The sequence below is a fragment of the Aulonocara sp. 'chitande type north' Nkhata Bay genome, linkage group LG14 (genome assembly GCF_057382095.1).
Source record: "Aulonocara sp. 'chitande type north' Nkhata Bay isolate Kocher_YH1m ecotype deep benthic linkage group LG14, A_spYH_male_GT1.1, whole genome shotgun sequence".
Lineage (NCBI taxonomy): Eukaryota > Metazoa > Chordata > Actinopteri > Cichliformes > Cichlidae > Aulonocara > Aulonocara sp. 'chitande type north' Nkhata Bay.
In genome coordinates, this window is record NC_141357.1 from 22,938,192 (window position 1) to 22,958,588 (window position 20,397).

The window sequence follows — 20,397 nt, forward strand, 5'->3', positions numbered from 1 at the left end:
GGGTGGAGGCAGCAGATGGTCTTTAACCCTGAACCCCAGACAAGACAACAATCAATATTTAAGCAGAAAAGAAACGATGCATTGTACACATGCACACACAGAGGCCCGCGTGCACTATATGTAAACTCAGTGACACTTTCTTATGAGAGACAGGGCATGGATGTCACTGTGCATGATATATAGAGTTTGCTTTTCTGCATGTAGCGAGGGAATACATATGTGTGTGTGTGTGTGTGGTGTACATCCAAGAGGTCAAGACTTTGTGTAAAATGTGTTTATTTTGCAAGTGATTTTTTTCCACATCAGAGTGTCAGGGTGTAGTTTTTGTGTAATTGTGGTGTGCTTTCAAAAACGTATGAAAGTTGTTGTGTACAGGCACCGTTTATATGCAGATGTGTCATGATAATATCGTCCATGTGCACAGAAAGGAGAAGCACATCATGTGTTTTGAATTGTACAGACATTTGGTAAAAACCACAGCCAACCCACCCACCCACACACACAACCACACACACTCACACACACACACACTTCTCTCTCTCTCTCTCTCTTGCTCTATCTCTCTCTCCTTCGCTCGGCCACCAGTAGTGGTAATGGGGAGGGACCTGTCAGCTCACTTAATGCAGCTAATGTTTGCCTGCGCCTAGGGACACAAGCACAGAGACACACACAGTCCTGACACACACAGCGCTCCACTCTCTCTCTCTGTCACCACTCTGTCACATTCCCTCTCTTCTGCCTCCATCCCCCCTCCTTCCCTCCCCGCATCCCTCTCATTCTCTCCCAGCTTCTTCTCCTCTCTTCACTGTGCTGCGCCCAGGCTCTTAATATTCTTCAGTCTTGCTTTTTCTCACAGCGTGAAGCTTTTTGGGCAACATTTATTATGATCGCATTCATCTTGCATATTACTCAGAAGCTCTTGTTATTCCAAATGACCAGTCTGTTTCGACGGCAGTGAGAGGGTTCTGTTTAAAACAACAAAAGTCACATTTTACGTTAAACATTGTGGCATTATCCTTTTTCTAAATGCCAGCAGAAAAAAAAATGTGATCATATGTCTTAATACTTGGTGACTGAGTGGCCCAAGGAGGCATGTGCTGTAGATTTTAGGCCTCGTTACTGAAATGTGTCATTTTTGTGGAGAAATATGTGACTTCCTCCATGAGCAATAAAATCCATCTTAAAAGTAATAGTATTTAGGCAGGCTAAATTCCAATTGCGGTCTCTTTTAGCATCCTGTCCTCTCCCTTTTCTTTACTTTGCACAGCAAATACAAAAATCTAGACGTTTTGACTGCAACACTTTACCTTAAGCTTGTAATACCACTATATTCATGCTCCTGTAACTGAACATAAACAAATACAAACCAGTGAAGAGTGCATGAAACAGCTACAAGGACAGGCTTAATAAAAACAAATGGCTTATAGAGACAAAAAATACTTCTGTGTTCTTTCTCTCTTTTCCCTTCACCCTTGTTGCTGCCTCACCCCATCTATTCCTCCCTATGCTCTGTCGCTCTGATGAATATCACCCAAGCAAATCAGAGATGCAGAGGAATCTCTCTCTCGCTCTCATTTCTCACCCTCTTTCCTCTCCCCTTATTTCTCCTTTCCTCTCCACCCTCCGTGTTTCTTCTGGTCTCCCTTCTTTCTCTCTCTCTCTCTTTTGACTTGATTTCCTTAACTACCTTCCTTTCCTCCCCCTTGCATATGTGGACCTCATTCTCTCTCATTATGATGATTTGAGGTTCAGCTTCAGTTGCTGGCCCATTAAAAAACAAACAACAGCAGCAAGCCTTGCCTTTCCTTATATTGCACTCAGCCTCATAAGATGGCCTCTGCTCTGCATACTGCATTATAAGCTCGACTACAAAAATTGCCCATCTGTGCTGTTCTCATACTCCAGTATAATATGTTTAAATATGGTCGTGCAGCAGAGATGGTGGTACACACACACATGCTGAATGACCTTGGCAAATGCCACCTCTTGCCAAACTGCCATATCTCAGTGCCAGCCCTTCATGAGGCCTCCCACTCTTTAGGGGGAGTGCTACATGGCTGCGCGGGGATTGGATGCTGGACTAAGGGGAAGAGAGGGGTTCTGTTGTAAAACACACATGTTGGTGTACGGACAGGGATCTGGAGATTTCTGGGGTGTTTCTCACAATCTTGCTCTGCTCTGTAAGACTGGGTCAATATGTACTTTTAATCAAAGTTCATCTGCTGATGTGCTTGGCCCGTCATTTACAGGAGAATTTCCCAACCATTACTGCAACCATTTCAAACACAAGCAGCTGTAATCTAAACCCATGTCAGCATAATATTTTGAGTGTGTTTGCGTTGTTGTATCCTGAGCTGGACTGAGGGAAAAAAAACAATGTCATGATGTGATAGCACCTGTTAAATTGGTCTCAAGTGAGATTAGAGGGTCTGGTTTCAGAGATGATGGGATTTAACAGTATTTGTTTGAGTTGCAAGACAGGCTATATCAGCCAGACTGAGACACAGAGGATGGAAAGATAATGGACAGAGTGGAGAAACATATGAAGTTAAAACATGGAGGAATAAATTATAAAAATAGAAATAGATTTTTACTGTAGCAGGTTACAGGTTTACAGTTGTTTCATTTTTTTAAATTCATATTTAAAATGTTTGGTGTTCAGTGTGTGAACTTGTCTTTGGTTGAAAATGTTCAAATGTGATCACGGCCTCTTTTAGCCATGTGGACTTTTGCGTGACTACACTGTGTTGAAGTATTCAGTCATGCAATACAAACTCCACCTCAAGCTGTACCTTTCAGTTTGATAATAGAATCAAATGTAACCAGGCCTTGTGAACAGTGAAGTTTATGCCAAATTTAAACATGTTCCTTAATTCTGTGCATATATACAAAAATTAATCAGAATTCGTTTGATGGGTCTTTGTCCCTTGTGCTTCTCTTTTTTACCAAATATGGAGCAAACACCTAATTGCCATGAAGAACAATAAGTTAAATTCCCAATTAAAACAATCAGCAGTCAGTTATCTTCCAGTATCACGTAATTTCAGCTCGTCATAATCTCATTATTTGAGTCAGGATAAATGTTGCCCTTTCCCTGATTTTTCTTTGAAACTAAAGTATCTGTTTGTTTTTCAGAATAACATCCAGTACTAATCAGGCTTCATAAACATGCTGCTCAAGACCAATAATATGTTCTTAGAGTTGTTCATTCTTTTTATTCTTTTTATTCTTTTAAGATAGAATTTAAGGGTAAAGTGCTATAATAGACTACCCCAGTTTACACCTCACAGTGTAAAGAAAGCCTATTGATCCCCCTGACATTTGAGCAAATCAGAAGCTAAGGAAAATGTTTGTAAATGGCAAGGTTAGCAGATACATTCTTGGTCTTGTGTAGACATGAGAGCAGCAGCACATTGATCGTGCCAAATCTGTTACATTCAATAATCCCCAAACTCGAAGTCCTTAGCACTTCTAGGTTCTGTTTGAGACTGCAGAGGCCTCCAGGGTGGATTTGATTTCTGAGTCTTAATAGAGCATATTCAGAGTGACCGAATATGCTCTATCTGTCTAATCTTTCTCCTGCTTTAGATTTAGAAAGGCCACATTTGCTTGTCGAGCCCTGATTAGTGGGGGAACACAGAATCCATTCACGCTCACATCCACAGCTACGGCTAATTTAGAATAATCAGTTAGACGAACAGTAATACTGCTCACCACTGCACCACTGTGAAACCTGTTACATTAATCCCTTGTTTTGCACATTAAAGTCAGTTTACAGATATTTGTGAAAGCTTCTGCATTTATCAAAATGTGTTTTGCAAAGACTTGTACCTCTAAAGGGAGCTGTCATATGAGTCAGTGTCAGTTGGTGTTGAAGGGTACAAATTTGAATATGGAAAATTTGGGGGTGTGAACCAAGTAGACCTTAAATTTATTGCTAGTTTCTGAAATGGTTTCTGTTTATCCCTTAGGAAAACACTCAACCCTAACTCTGATTAGAGGTTTCTTCCTGTTCAAAGGAAATATTTCCTTCCCACTCTAAACGGCTGGTGCACAGAGGGAAAATAGTTGCTTTTGTCTATACAATTATAAATTTTGGATCTTGTAGTGGCCAAAGATAACTGTTGTTATTGTTTTTTCATATTATCAATTGAAATGAATTGAACTGAATCTATAATTAAGCTGCTACTGCTTAAATTGCACAGGCACCTGGATTTGGAGCTTTTTTATATAGCTCATCATGACTCTGTTATAGGAGTGTAAGCATAATTTTTGGGGTGTCCTCTTTTAATAAGATCCATATTTGTTCCCCATCCTACACCTTAATTGTCTTTATTTTACCTCTGTGTTGTTCTGTAAAGACCGTTCTATAGCTGTTTGCCACTTTCTGTACTTGCAGATGTGATTTAACCATAGCAAAGCCTCAGAGAAACCATCTTCTCACAGCGACTTTGGACTGTTTTCCTATTAAGTATGCTCATATCTAAAAATCATACCAGGAAATGCTGGATCAGCTGGCTAGCTGACTTCAGTGTGCGTGCAGGCTGTGTGCAGATGTGTGTCTGCACATACATGTTTTTACTTGCTTGCGTGTGTAGCTCTACATATACTGAGTGAGGAATGTTTGTGTGGCAAAGAGACAAAAGCATTCCCAAGGAAGAGATAGAGGGAGAGAAGGAAAGAGAACATCTTCATACATGAAAGCGGCAAGTGATGGAATCTTAACTGGACTCTCAATACTCCCTTTGAGCATCCTCCTCATCTTCATCCTTAATGTGATCTTTCTTTCATCTAGTTCTCTTCTCTTTTCCCCAGTTTGTCTTTACTTTTTTGTTTGTTTCTTTCTCTCTCTCTCTTCATGTCCCCTCCCCCTTGCTGAGACAGTGACACTGGGCTTAAGTGGGACAGAGTGTAGGGGGGCATTGAGGCAGAAGAGACAGAGAGACAGTCATGAAGGGAGGGAGGCAGGAAGAACCGCTCCTGCTCTGCTGTGGCTGTGCCCTCACCCCACACCTTCCCCTAGTGCCGCTTCCTCCGAGAACGTACCTCGGGCACTCCTGGACCCTCAGGCCTCCTCGCGACATCTGGGGGACCCGCTTTTAGCATGTCACCACTACTCCACTCCAATCTGCAACATCTGTCTCTGCAGCTCTTTTGCCTCCTATCATCCTTTATGTCATTCTCCTGCTCTGGCTCCTCCTCCACATCCTCTTTTGGGTCTCTGTCACCAAGATGCCCAGCAACAGTGGTGAGGGAGCATCATCACGGTGGTACGGGCAAACGATGGGGGTTGGAGGCCATGGAAAGGCATGCCTAGGAGAAGGGCAGGCCATCTCTCTCCCTGCCTCCTTCCCTCCTTCCCCTCCCTCCCCCGTTCCTCATGCAAGGTGCACTCATCCGCACACAGGCCTTGCTCCCCGGTGACCCCCCTGCTCCCTGAGATTCAGTATGTGTCACTGCGCGCTTGCTTACACGCTGTGGCACTGTAGTACTCCCACTGAGGACAACATGGCTTTACAAAGGGCAAGGCTTTATTGATTTGTGTGAGAGAGTTTATCACATGTGTGTCAGCACACTCGCTGTTCTCCCCTTCTCATGTATACAGAGGGAACACTGCAGGCAGTACCGTATGTGTCCGGATACACATATGAATATACAGTACATTGTTGTTGAATTTACACAAGCACACAATGGAATCAAGTTCAATATCTAAACAGAAAGTCCAAGTGGTGCTTTCAGAGGATCCATGATCAGTCTTTTCCCTGTTTGCCTTGTCTTCCCTTTCATAATGTATGACAATCAAACAAAAGCGACCGGCGTGTGAAATTAGACCCTTCATGCACTGTCGTTTTTGTGTTTTCCACGGCAGAAATAAGGTCACGCTGTAGTAGAGTTTACTTTGCGCTGCTGTATGTGTGTTTATAATGCATTAGATATGCCCTGTTATCATTCTCATGACTGGTGAGCTTGTCTCAATCTATTATCTATGAGACTAAATAATTAAAGACAAAAGCAACACAAAGCACCACATGTTGACAAGTCTAGCGTATGTGTTTGCATGAGTGTCAGTGACCGAATTTAATCTAAGATAAATGCAGATGAAGTCTTTTTTGTGGTTGTGTGTGCTGTGTTTGCATGTGTGCTCTGACATGCAGAACCATCATTTTAAGAGGAAAAGACAATCTGAGAATATGACGATGGTTTTGTCTTAGTCTGACTTTTGCATTGCATTCCTTTATTGTTTCTCTTCATCCAGACATACGTAACTACTCCCATCTTGCTGCTTGAATATTTATGGCCATTCCAATTAAGGTTTCTTAACTGTGTTAGAGGCCTTTAACCATTGCAGAGGGTAGTCTGAGATAAAGATGTGGGGGTGGGCTGATGATAAAACAGATTCTCCTTCTCTGTTTCTTTCGGTTTGGATGAATGCATATTTTCATTTCCTTTATTTGTTTTTCCATCTTCCTTTCTCTTTTTCTATTTCTTTAGTCCCAAGCATGAGTTGTTCAGAGAGGGTGAGGGGTGTGTGGGCGTATGGGGTGTCACCTTCTAACAACAAATATAGAAAGAGAGTGAAACAGAGAGACAGCAGCAGGAAGAGAGAAGTATGGAGAAACCAAGGAAACAGATACTGTGAGAGGGAAAGACAAAGAAAACAGGAGACTTGGTGGTGGTGTTGGGGAGGGCAGCAGCTGGCATTTGACGGTGAAGCATGCTTTTTTAATGAGTGCATTAGTCCTCTGAATACCTATCCTCAGATCACTGCATCACATTGAACCTGGAAAACAGACTGAACAAAGGAAGAGAGGAGGATGCGAAGGTCAAGGCTTGGGGCTGAAAAACCAGAACACTTGTAGAGAGATAAGAATAGAGTAAATGTGTATCTGTGCTTCCTCTTCAATTATTCTGCTTCTAGTAACTGTGTGTGTCCTACACTCATGCAGAGTCAAAGAGGCAAACTCTATAAAAATTCACACAATTCTTCTTTAATAACCTTCTTCTGCTATTTTGACACAACCTCTCCCCAGTCTTTTTTTTCAGTTTTTGTCAATGATTGACTCAAAAAAAAGTTGCAGTAATATGTCGTCCTTGTAGGTCTTTCTATGTCTGGCTTGTTCTCATAGCACTTAACTATTACAGACTGCTTTGAATGTGAATAGAAAGGAAATAGGAGCAACCATCATTCATTTCATACTAGAGAGAGCAAAAGGGAGAAAGGGGTGGGGGGGCTCAGATAGGGAGAGAGCCTATTGTTGGTGCGTGTAGATTTCCCTTTGTCAAACACATGCCAATTCTTAAGCCCCAACAGAAGAGAGGAGAATAGGAGAATGATAGCAGCAGAGAAAAAAGATGAAAGGAAAAAGGGCGGGTTGGAAGGCGGGAGTAGAACAGAGGGGAGGGGAGCAGTATTGATTTGACACTAAGGGAATCACACCACAGCGCTGTTCATTTTCATTTATCTGCCCTTGTAATGGGTGTGTTAATATGGCAGGTAGGGGAAGAGGGCAGGAGGGGATTTAGGAGGATGCAAGCATTTTATTAGAATTCAGTCTTTTTTATCCTTCCCCTCTGCTCACCAGAAAACCATCCTGCATACATGCACATGTGCACATACCACATGCATCTACAAACATGTCAGGGTGAAAAAAGTAACATTTTAATACTTCCCAAATACTTCCCTACAAGACACAAAAGGGAACATGTTTGCCTTGTATAAAAGCCCTCAGCTCAGTGTAAAAACAAGAAGTAAGTATTTTTAGCACAAAACATAAGCCAGAGCTGTTTATTACATGTGTGCCCTAATATTGGAAAACAACGGTCATAAATTTCTTAAATGAAGGTAATATTAAAACAAGACTATGTGCCATTATGTGTTATTATGTAAATATGTTTGTGTGAGAGATAACTAACTAATCTAAAAAGATACTGATACTGAAGGATGGCTGTTGGAGCCGACACATAATGCTTTTAAATGTGAGTGAAAGTGGGGTCAGGGTGGTAGTTACATGTTGGGTCTGAATGGATAAAATAATGCTTTATTTTGTGTTCATGGTTGTGCTTTCTTGTATGTCTAGCTCTACTTGAGATTTAGGTAGCAGGAGTGAGGACATTAGTAGAAAATATGGACAATTTTAGCGGCCTTTACTTTCACCCAGGCAGCACGGTGGAACAGTTTAAATAACTGGCTAGCTGGAGCTTTTCTGTATGGAGTTCAGCATGCTATCTCTGTGCTTGCATGGGTTCTGTCTGGGTATTCTGGTTTCCTATTCTGAGTGCTTGTCTGTCTCTCTGTGTTTGTCCTGTGATCGACTGGCAGCCTGTCCAGGATGTACTCCGCCTCTTGCCCTGTGACAGCTAGGACAGACTCCAGCCCCCTGTGACTTTGAATTGGATAACTGGAGGAAAATGGATTGATTTACTTTCTAACCCAGCTTCTAAGAGCTGGCTGAGGGTTCTTGGTTTTAGAGTATAAATTTCAATTGGGTTGGGTTAAGTTATGGTTATTGTTAGGCGTAAGGGGCTAGGAAAAATATGTCATGTCAATAAGGGTTCTGTGTGTGTGCGTATGTGTGCTTGCGTGTGTGTGTGTGTGTGTGTGTGTGTGTGTGTGTGTGTGTGTGTGTGTGTGTGTGTGTACGTGTGTACAAGGAAGAAGCTTAGATACAGTATGAGCAGCTCAAATGAAATAGCTTTTAGTAGACCTTCCCAGTGCCTCCTTGAAATCAACCATAATGGGCCCTTGGTAATTATCAAATAAATTAGCCAGGGGAAAGAGTGGGAGAGCAGGAGGAGAAGGGGGAGGAAGAGGGAGGGATCAGGGCTGACTCCTTTCATTCTTTTTCATTCTCATAGCTGTCTTTGCCTGTTAAAACGCTTTACCTAAATTTATATAATTTTGTCAGACAGGCATCTTGGTGTAATTTAATACTTTTGTTATGCAAATACACGTTGGTTTTTATTGTAGTTTAGGGCATGTTTTCTTTCTTTATTATAGTGTTCATCAGCTGAGATGGATTGATAAATTAAGGATTAGCACGCCTCCAGTAGGATAACAGGTTAAAGAAACCATTGATTTTCAGCCTTTTTCTCCCCAAACCCATATTATTTAGGAGTTAAAAATACCTGACATTTCAACAAACCTATTAGAACTTGTAATATTTAAATAAATACGCATGTGTAGGGATGAAGTGTTGATTCTTAAATGGTACTTCTAATGTGGATGGGTGGTTAAAGAATCATGTGGTCATGAGATGAGTGTTTGGAGATGAACTGGGCAATATCAATGGACAGTGTTGTACACTATTATTTTATTGCTCAGAGACAGTATTCACTATAGGTAGGATTATCAAAGGAAAGCACACTGTTTGATTGTGACAATTTTGGGCTCTAGCAACAGAGCTGTCCATGGTGCTACTTCAGCTACTATTTGAGAGCATTGCAAAATGTAAGTATACATTGTTCTGATCTGATATAGTGACTCGATATTTCTTCTTGAAGATACCATTTGCACTGACTTGTGTATAAATAAATTGGCTTTCTAGCTTGTTAAAAAGTCTCTACACACTGAAGGGTGCACAATGTGAGAAAACCCTATGTTAGCCTTAATCATAACCCATTTAAACATATTTTAGACAGACGTGCTTTGGCTTTACTCCATCGTAACACAAATATATAGTTCATAGTTTGCAAGAAACAGATACATGCGCTCATAAAATCATGGGCTTAATGGGAAGCCGAGGAGGCCTTTCACGCAGGTGCAGTTTTAGCCTTTGCATGCTTTTGCACTCCTGTTTTACTATACTCGAGAATATTTACTTCTACACTTCTGCTTGTTTAGATGAATAAAGAACATCTTCTCCAAGTGAAGCAGTTGGGACTAAAGGGCATCAAACCAAATTAAATAACACACTGTCTCTTAATAGTGGTAATGGATTCACGGTAACAACACTGCACTGGCTTAGTAATATCTACATTTTGGAACATAAGAATTTTTTCACTCCAGTAATAATGTGTCTGCAAACCTGGATAGCTCCATAAGTTTTTTTTGACTAAAATATGGTTATATATTTTTGTGTCTGTACACTAATAGGGGGTTTGCATTCAAAAAAGATTATTTAAATCAATATATGATTGTGTGCAGAGTTTTACACTTCATATTGAATTAACCCTAGAGCCATTTTTATCTATAGTCCCCCATTTCCAGGCCCCAAAGTAGGCCAGTTATATGCCAATCATGTTCAAGTGAATGATGCCATCATCAGGCTGCAAAAGCAAAATAAACCAGTATACATTCATTTTAGCACTAATCAACTCTGGAACACCAATAAGACTGGAAAACCACAGAAACAACAAGTGGATGATCGCAGAATTATCTCCATTTCAAGAAAAACTCCTTCACATCATCTCACCAAGTCAAGAACATGCTCAAGGAAGCAGGCATATCACTGTCAAAGTCGACTGCATTTATGAATGCAAACACAGAGGACTTACAAGAAGGTGTAAACCGCTGGTTACACTCAGCAACAGGAAGGCGTGATTAGACTTTACCAGAAAACATCTAAAGGACTCTCTACAGTTTTGAAAAAAAGAAAAGAAGACAAGATTAACTTGTACAAGTTGTGCGACCACAACACATCATCTGTCAGATATAGAGGAGGCAATGTTATGGCGTTTATGGCAGCCTGTGGAACCAGGTCACCAGTGTTTATTGATCATGTGATTGCTGATAGAAGCAGCAGAATGACTTTTAAAGTGTACAAGGCAGTATACTCTGCTCAGATTCAGCCAAATGCTACAAAACTGATTCAACAGCGCAAAATGGATAATCATCCTAACCATAAGACAAAAGCAATCAAAGAATTTGTCATGGTAAAAAAAATAGGATATTCCTCTATGGACAAGTCAGACAGCTGATCTCAGCCCAACAGATGATGCTTTTCAGTTATTAAATAGAAAAAACTGGAAAAAGACTCAAAAGCAAATGGAGGCAGTCGCTTCAAAGGCCTAGCAGAGCATCACAAGTGAGGAAACACAGAATTTTGTGATGCTCATGGGTTCATTGAGTGCAAAAGATTTTCATGCAAGTGTTAAAAGCAATCTTTATATTTAAAATTATGCTAGTTTGTCCAGTTAATTTGTAGCCTCTGAAAATGGAGGACTGTATAAAAATATCTTTTTTAAAGCACGCGCCTAAATCCCTGGCTGTGACAACACATACACACAAAGTAGACATCTTTCATTGTCACTGTAGCATATGTGACAGCTTATGTGTGTCTGAAAGAGAGATTGACCATTAAAAGTAGCATTGTAATGATGGAGGGTAGATGGAGACGAATTGAATGGAGGGAGTGGAAAAGAAAAGGAAGATAGAAACGAGAAGGTAAATCAGGAGGAGGTGAATAAATAAGGAATGTGTAGGTGTACTCCACTGTCTGTTCATTGCTGCAACACGCTGTAGTGAGGATACTCACCACAAACACACACTCACAGTTTGTTGAGTGCACTTTGCAAATGTGGATTGTAAGACAGTGGGAGTAAGAATAGTGTAGCTCGTTAGACAGATTGTGAGTGTCTCTCACTGTGTGTGTGTGTGTTAGTGTGTGTCTGTGAGCACATGCATTTGTGAGAAGTCCATTTGCGCAACTACTGGCCTGCATTGTACCAAATCTGCAATCCATTTAGCCCAAAATCTGAAAGGCAAACCTCGATGTTATGAGTGTTTTTGTTAACTAGTGCAGCCTAAAAAATAAAGTGACAGGATGCACAGAGAAATGTGGTGAACTCCTCTGTGGCCTATAGCCTAGACTTGTGAATCAATTACAGATCCATTCAGCAGTTCCTTTCCTCTCCTCTGATCTCGTTTGCCATCATTTAAATGGCTGATTTCGTTTTTACCTCTAATGAAGGGTACCGTGCACGCACACACACACACAAAGACACACACATAGACACACGTGCACACAAAACTCACATGAAACGCACACTTGCACGTCGCTGTGTGCTACCGCAGCGCCCCCTACCCAGCTGTTATCACGTGAGTGCACGGGCCCTAGCAACAGCGAGCGAGAGAGTGAACAAAAAAGAGAGATCCTGGCGAGAGCAGGGGACAGGGGAATGGGTAAAGAGAGGGAGAGAGAAAGAGATGAGAGGGAGGGGGGAGCTGTGGAGCATTAATAAGTGATGAGTCCAACAGTGTGAATTGCTGTTAGTTAGCATTGCTGCAGCGCCGCTTTCATTTGCATGGCAGCACCAAGAACAAACCCCTTTACTTACGCCATTTCCTCTCTCGCTCTGTATCTCTCCGAGTCACTTTTTTTTTTCTTTTTCCTGAACCATTTTATCTGTTTCTATCTTTTCCTCATCTCCTTGGTCTAGTCAACATCTCAAAATATGTATATCTTTTCTTAGGTACTTTTTAATCTTTTTTTTCATATCTGATCTGTTCGTCTCCTTCTCTGAGCCTCCCCTGTGGCTACAACATCACTACATTAACATTATCATTTTTTTCTTCACTGCTTTCCTTTTTTATGAGCTCTTATGCTACCGTTCCTTCCTCCTCTATTTGACAATAATTTGTTGAAAATGGCAGCCATATACTACTGGAATATATTTAGCATCACCTTTCCTACATCCCTTCATCTTCTGCCTCCAACTCCTCTCCCCTTTTCACTATATCTTAAAAAAAAGAGGAGTGTCCTCTCTCTAGGGGAACTTTGGGGAAGACAAGTGATGCTCCAGGGCTCCTTAATCCTTTTTTCATTGCCCCCCCCTGTCTCAGCATCTCGTTATTTGCATGTATGTGTCTGCCTGTGGAATTTTTGGCATACGTGCGCATACGCTCACACAGAGATCTAGCAGCAGCTTCTGCACTTGGCTTGACTTGATGCCTCAGGCTGATCAGCTGAACTGATTCCATTACTTACAGACCCCCCTGAAAGAGAGGAGCACAGACTAAGAGGGAAAAAGGCAGAGACAGAAAGAGGTGGAGGGCAGAGGGGAAATGAGTGGAAGAGAGACTGGGGATGGAGAATAGATGCCATGCAGAAGGCAGAAAAAGGGAAAAAAGAGCAAAAAAAGGGAAGAAAAGGTTGGAAAACAAGGAGGAAGTGAGAGGATTTTGCACCTCCCTTGGGTGTAGGATAGACCTCAAAATTCTCATCCAGCTTCCTACAGTAAAATAAATAAATAAAATACAGACACAGAAGCACATACAAACACACACTCAAAAACAACATCAACAAACTCCTGGAGGCGTAGGCAGACTAGACGAGAATTGATCTCCTCTCCCACAAGGAGAGGCTTGCAAGGAGGGAGAGAGAGAACGGGAGGTGGAGAAAGATGTAGAAGAATTGTTTTTACCCATGTATGGCTCTCAGGCCTGTAGGCCCCTCATCCTTCTCACTCTCACTCCCTCCTGTGTCACTCCCAGCGGCATGTTTCTCTTTATCTCCCTATCTCTCCCTCCATCAATCTCCATCTGCCGTCTTCCTCCCTGTAGGTCCAGACCCTTCCGCTACTCCACTGCCTCTCGCCGTCGCTGCCTGTTTTAGGTGTGTCACATCTCCAAAGACAGCAGGGAAGCAGAGAGTGGCTAGAAATTAAATATCAGTAGTGAAAGAAGAGGAAGAGTGGTAGAAAGCTTTGGTCAGTGCAGTCAAGGGGAAAATAGGGCATGTTTTTTTTTACATTTTCTGTTTTTATCTTAATTTTACACACTGGATACGCATTTAAATCACAGCATTGAAGGACCAAATGTCAGCCATGATCACCATGTATATAAAAAAAATCTTTTTTAATGCTACCAGCTACAATGACCATGACTGGAAGGCAGTTGAAAAGGAAAGAAGATATGTGCATGCAGGTTGGCTTGAAAAAGCATATTAATAATAAGATGCATAGTGAATGATAACTTTCAGTTTTTATACCATGTCCGCTTTTAATCTGGTATACCACTGCAGCCCTACTTATGGAAGATGCTACAGCTGGACATCTAAGGGGATTAAAAGGTAAATTAGGCTTCTCAAAAAAGCCATCTGTTAGCATCCTGTATATGTCCTTGAGGTTTTTTCTGTTTAAAGTCACTTCAGGTTTTGAAGGTTTTTTTGTTTTTCTAAATAGTTTTTAAAACATAGAAAATGTCTGCATATTAATAAGAATAGAAAATACTGTTCATCATCACTGCTAAAACAATCTATAGTTAGTGTAAAATATGCATTTTACTGACTTTATGATTTTTTTCTATGTTAATTTCTAATTATTATTTTGGTTTGGTGAAATTTGATGTTTAATAATAATAATAATAATAATAATAATAATAATAATAATAATAATAATAATAATAATAATAATGGATTGCATTTATATAGCGCTTTTCGAGACCCTCAAAGCACTTTACAATTCCACTATTCATTCACTCTCACATTCACACACTGGTGGAGGCAGCTACAGTTGTAGCCACAGCTTTAATGTAACATTTAATGATATTTATTAATTTACAGAATAAATTAATCGGTTACACAGAAAAAAAATGATGCAGGATGAATTCTTTTCCTTGGATCCTTATGCAGTTTGAACAGAGAGAAAAAAACACAAGATAAGAACAGAGTATAGAAAAATAGTGAGAAGGCTGGCATAAGTTTCCTTCACAGTCAGCAGTGACAAGCTCCTTTTCATTAAGGTCCCCTGCATCACTTTCCTTTCCTCCATTCTTAGCCATTTCTTACTCTACCCACCACTCTTCCCTCCCGTCACCCCCCTCTGGTCTGTCTTCCTCTCTCCAGGCATGTTGTGACAGGGTGTAGCAGTGTGTTATACAGGGTTCTACTCACCAAGTGCATATTATCCTGTAAGGCTTAATACCTAGGTTGGAACAAAAGGGCAGGCTTGGAAATTATAGCTTACGTCGCTTAGCACTCAGCACAACAGTCTGACTCACATGAAAACACGCGTGTGTGAACTTCATATATCCATGCAGATGCACAAGATGACACTGCCGTGTGTATGCATATTCAGAACTCTGACAGCTTAGTCACAGACACACAAAGATTTTGTAATGCCTCTTTCACGATTAGTTCAAATGCATTAAATCCTGTTTTAGAATTAACTGCCTTAAATAAATCACTCAATTTATGCCTGGTATTGACAAACAATCTGTAATTGGATGACAGTGTATAAGGCCCCAGACACACAGGCAAGTAGTCCTGGAAGTTGCTGTCAGTTGCTAGGTGAAATTGTTTGCAAAGACTGCTGCTGTGCACCTACTTGCATTTGCAGCAGTCTTTATTGTAGCAGATTGCTTTGATCGAGTGTTTTTGGGCAAGGCAGCATCTTGCATGAAAACTAAGGGCGGCCATAGTGATATGCTAGTAAGCATCAGGGAATACACCTTACCTACTGACCAGAGGTTGGAGAGGGTCACTGACACGTCTCTAGATATGTGAGACTGAGGCCTAAAGAAGAAAAAGTCTTTGTAAAAGGAATTTGTTCTATGTAAAAAAACACAAAGTGCTCTGAGTTGTAATGGAAGGTACTGTGATCAGATTTCATCCAGGTGAATATAGCTCATCAAATAATGAATAAATACACCAAACAAGTTAAAACGTCATCTGAGTCTTCTTGTAGACTTCAACAACTCTAACAAAATGTTTGTTGACAAGTCTGTGAGCCGTGTTTAACTTATGTTTTTAAACTGTGTTAACAATCAAGATAACAAAAAAGAATTGATGGACAATTGCAAACAGGCCCCATGGACTGTATTTATTACCAAAGATTAATGCCAAGGTGTGACTGTGGTGAAGAAGTACAGCCGCGACTCTCCGCCATATCTCAGTCTTGTTAGTGTGTGTGTGGCAGAAAGCCAGGTCAGTCTTCTCTGTTTTATAAATCTCCTTTGGATGGACTTGTGCAGCCATAAAATGCATTGATTTTGTTGCACACATTGTGGTAGGAGACACACACACTCACACACACATAGACAGATACAAAGCTGGTTATTGATACTTAATACACAGTAAACATATGCATATACGTATTATACACAGTTTTTCACCATTTGCCAGCCACAATAAAGGAATAAAAATGTAAACAAATAATCATTTAAATCATCTTGTCAATAAAATGATTATTAGCTATGTTCCTGATTAAAACTTTACAATTTAAGTGTTTAAAAAACAAACAGTAGCAATAAAGTTTTAACACTACATTAGCTGTTTTCCATAAACCAATTGATTTGCTTGCACCCTAAAAGTTTCTAAAAAAAAACCCTAAAAAACAATAATAATGCTGTGCTACGACTAGGCGCTGACCTATTGCTTGGAGCATGTGTGTGTGTGTGAGTGAGTAAGAGTGTTTTTTGTGCTTGGCACATATTTCTAGTATTCAACTATTCAATGCACCTGCATTTTACTAAAGCTCTCTCTTGTCAACACTGCAAAGAGATATTGAAACATCGTGTACGGCAAACAACAGTCACCATGTTCTTACACTCACATACACTCTCACACACACAGACACTTGCACAAATGCACGCACACACACTGTAATAGCATTCACATAACCAAACAATCTGCAATCTACTACAAACTCTGAAGTGCACACTGTCTAAAATAACCCTTTGGGGGGAACAGAATACAAAAAGACTCAGAGAAGCGGAAAGAATGAAACACTGAAATACACTCTCCTCATCTCCTTTCCTTCCTTCTCTTTTTCTTCTCTCTCACATACACACATGTGCAGATACTCTGTCTATTGACATGCAGATAAATCACAGCCAGTCCAAGCAGTCACTGATGTGACATGAAAATGACGCTAATCTGCTGTTACCATAACACGCACCGACACATCAATTATTAACGCTTACAATAACTCCCCACTCTCTTTTCTCTTTCTTGTTCCTCTCAAATGTCTTTTTCCCGTTGTGTACATCTCACTAAAAGAACGGGACAGAGTCAGTTAAAAGCACCCATGTGTTCGGGTCTTTTGATGACATGTATATTATAGAAGTGCTTTTTATCTTCCAAAAACTGTGATTTTTTTCCTTACAAATATGCTCAGTGTTGGTGAAGCTAGTAGCCCCAACTCTTCAGCAGCGCACATATGCTATATGAACAAAAGCTCTGGGCCACCTACCCTTAACACCTACAGGAGCTGCTCAGCCATTAAAACCCTTGGCATGAAGCTGCTAGTGCAAAGTTTTTAATGCTGATGTTAATGCCAGAGCAGGTTTGGATCTCTGCAGTTATTGATTTGGTGACTTTTAAATACTTTGTGTACACTGTAATTGAATGCAGCCTGACACTTTGAAGTGCTTCCTAAACACTTCCACTTTACAATAATACCACTCACAGTTGATCATGGAAAATCTAGGGTGGAAAACCGACTTGTTTGGACTGTGGCATCCTATTACAGTGCCACACTCAAATTCAGTGAGCTCTTTGGAACAACCCGTTCCTTCACAAAAACGTTTTTAAAGATAGACTGCTGTGCAGTGGCAATGGGACTGAAAACATCGACTTCAAAGACTAAGAGTTGGGATCCGATACTTGTCCATATAGTGCTTATAGGGTTACCTTTGTGAATCTTGAGAACTTATACATGTGTAATTAAATGATCAAATGGAAAACATGCTGTTATTATTTAGCCCTACGAAAGATAAAACAGGACATACATAAACAGCATGTATGTTTTTTTGACCCGCTCCTGTTCTGCTCTCCTCTACAGGCAATCGATTCTTCCTGACCTCATTTGGCGCGCTGTACATCTCAGAAGTGCAGAAGGAAGATGCCCTTTCCACCTACCGCTGCATCACAAAGCACAAGTACAGTGGAGAGACTCGTCAGAGCAACGGAGCCAGGCTCTCTGTTTTGGGTAAGCAACAATTTACTCTATGAAAAAGAGACTTGTGTTTAAGTTTTAGTTTTTGAGATTTTTGGTGTTTGAAATCAATAAAACCTTTTTGTGACCTTTATAACCTACAGACCCTACGGAGTCCACCCCGTCAGTGCTGGACAGTTTCCAGTCCAGTGAGGTGCAGGTGGGGCATAATGTGGAGCTGCCCTGCATCGCCTCTGGATATCCAAACCCGACCATCCGTTGGCTAAAGGATGGTCGACCATTACCAGCAGACTCGCGCTGGACACGGCGCATCACTGGTCTCACCATTTCAGACTTGAGACTCGAGGATAGCGGCAACTACATCTGTGAGGTCACCAACAGCTTTGGCTCCAAAGAGGTGACGGGTCACCTCAACGTGATAGGTGGGTAAATTTTTAATTTGCCTCTCCTGTCCTCCAGTGTTCCCCTCAAATAGCAACTGAGTGCAATAGGCAGAAGTAGTAAATGTGACATCAGGACACAAACCGCAATAGAGACATCTTTTAAGCTCTGTCGGTTCTGCCGTGGCCACCCTCGTCTAGGTCGAGCATGAGCTTGATATTTAAGGATGGCTTGCTCCCCCACTGTGTTCTCAAACCGCAGTGAAGCGTCTCCACAGTGACAGAGAACAGTGGTCATGCAGGCCTGTCGCTCCATTTTCCGATGGGTGTGTGAGAGAGAGGAGAAGGTTATGGAATATATACAATAACATTAATGTTAATATAAGAGATGTTAAAAGGTGACACACATAGAAGACACAGAACACTTAGAGGAGGTTATGGAGTTGGTAAAGATAAGAGATGAAATTTGAGGGTGGCTTGAGACGAGTTAGTGGACGCTGAGTACACTGGCCACAGGGCACATCATTGCACAGCCTACAAACCTCAAGTGACAGGGCATGCAAGGTGGGACACACACACACACAAATTTGGACAAGCATACAGTATATACACTCAGTGCCCATGAAGAAAGTCTTACACATTCATTGTCACAAAGACACACATGCTCACACACATTCAGCAGCCTCCAGCACCTAACACCAGCTGCTTTATTGCTCACTGACATTTTCTCCCCTTTTTGTCTTTCTGTCTCGGTTTTCCTCGCTGCTTAGAGCGTGCGCGCACACACAAACACAAAAAGTCAGAAAAAATGATATACATACAGAAAGCACAGACTTATTATACCAACATGTTATTTGTGTTGAACAGCACAGAATAGCTCAATAAAAATTGCTCTTGCGCAACAATGCAAATAATACACTTTTTAGTGCCCGAGGGACACGCACCAGTTTTTGTACCTTCAATATTTGGGTAGCAACTGGCTTCTGTGCTTGCTTGCTGCTTACCGCTTCATCCCTTTTTATTTTTTAATTTACTTTGTCTTGCCTGTTCCTTCTACCACCTTTAGAGCCACTGCGGGTTACCTTGTCTCCCAAAAATCTGAAGACAGGGATCAGCAGTACAGTCATCCTCTCCTGTGCTGTTCAAGGTTCTCCTCACTATATGGTGTCCTGGTACCGCAACACAGAACCTGTTTTGCCTGATCAGCACTTTTCCATCCAGGGTGCTCACAATGAGACGCTGTTCATTTCTGCTGCACAAAAAAGACACTCGGGTGCTTACCAGTGCTTTGCCACACGCAAAGGCCAGACTGCCCAGGACTTCTCCATCATTCTCCTAGAAGGTATGGAAAATTATGCTTCTAATATTTGTAAGAAATTGTCTATGTCTATTACTCAAAACTGTTCACATATAGAAAAGGAAAAAAAATAAACAACAAACAGCTTTTTGTTGATTACTATTATGCATATACTGTTACAGTGGTCTATACTCATATTAACCCTCTGAAGTCTAAGCAGTCATTGTTGACCATCCCAGCCCAACCACAACCATACTTAATCCTAGGAAATCGGAATATATCATTTTAGTTTTTATCAAATCGCTCTCTTACAGAAAGTCAAAGAAAGTAATCATTCCAACTTAAGCATGAAGACATATCCATATTTTTCCCAAACAAGTCTACTTTGCCTTCCTCCATAAATGTTGGAGTAACCAGCTAATCATCTCAACGTAGAGTACTGCACAAAGTCCTGAGCTACTCCTTATTTCCCTATATTTTCCTTACAAGGAGCCCGACTTGAAATTTTTATTTTTTTGTAAGTGGTCTTGAGCAACAGTTGTTCAAGATTTGTTTGCTGCGTTTTCATCCATATTCAGACCAGTTCTTGTACCTGGCCATTTTCAGAAGAATGGGTTTTGTATGTTTGGGTTAAGCCATTTTCCGCTGAGCAGGTCTGCAGATGTCTGTCAGCACACAGAGCAGAGATCTGAGCAAGAGCAACGCCAACAACTGAGTGAGAGGACTGTTATTGTGTGTATATGGATAATAGCAAACACTGAAATACATTTCTTGCCCAAGCAATGAATTTTGTTGGCTCAAATTAAGCGTTTCTTTGCTCAAAATAATTGTATCCTCAAAATGCAACATTTGCACTTGCAAAAAATTTTTATGTGCGCTCAGAAT

General features: G+C 41.0%; 1 protein-coding gene across 1 annotated transcript in view; it reads left to right on the forward strand.

The window, feature by feature from the left end:
- dscaml1 (Down syndrome cell adhesion molecule like 1) overlaps nucleotides 1-20,397 on the forward strand; it is a 99,820-nt gene that overhangs the window by 43,013 nt on the left and 36,410 nt on the right. Inside the window, exons 4-6 of the mRNA XM_086261608.1 lie at nucleotides 17,722-17,868; nucleotides 17,979-18,257; nucleotides 19,282-19,557. Of these exons, the coding sequence (XP_086117734.1) occupies nucleotides 17,722-17,868; nucleotides 17,979-18,257; nucleotides 19,282-19,557 (702 nt within the window). The remainder of the gene's footprint in view (nucleotides 1-17,721; nucleotides 17,869-17,978; nucleotides 18,258-19,281; nucleotides 19,558-20,397) is intronic.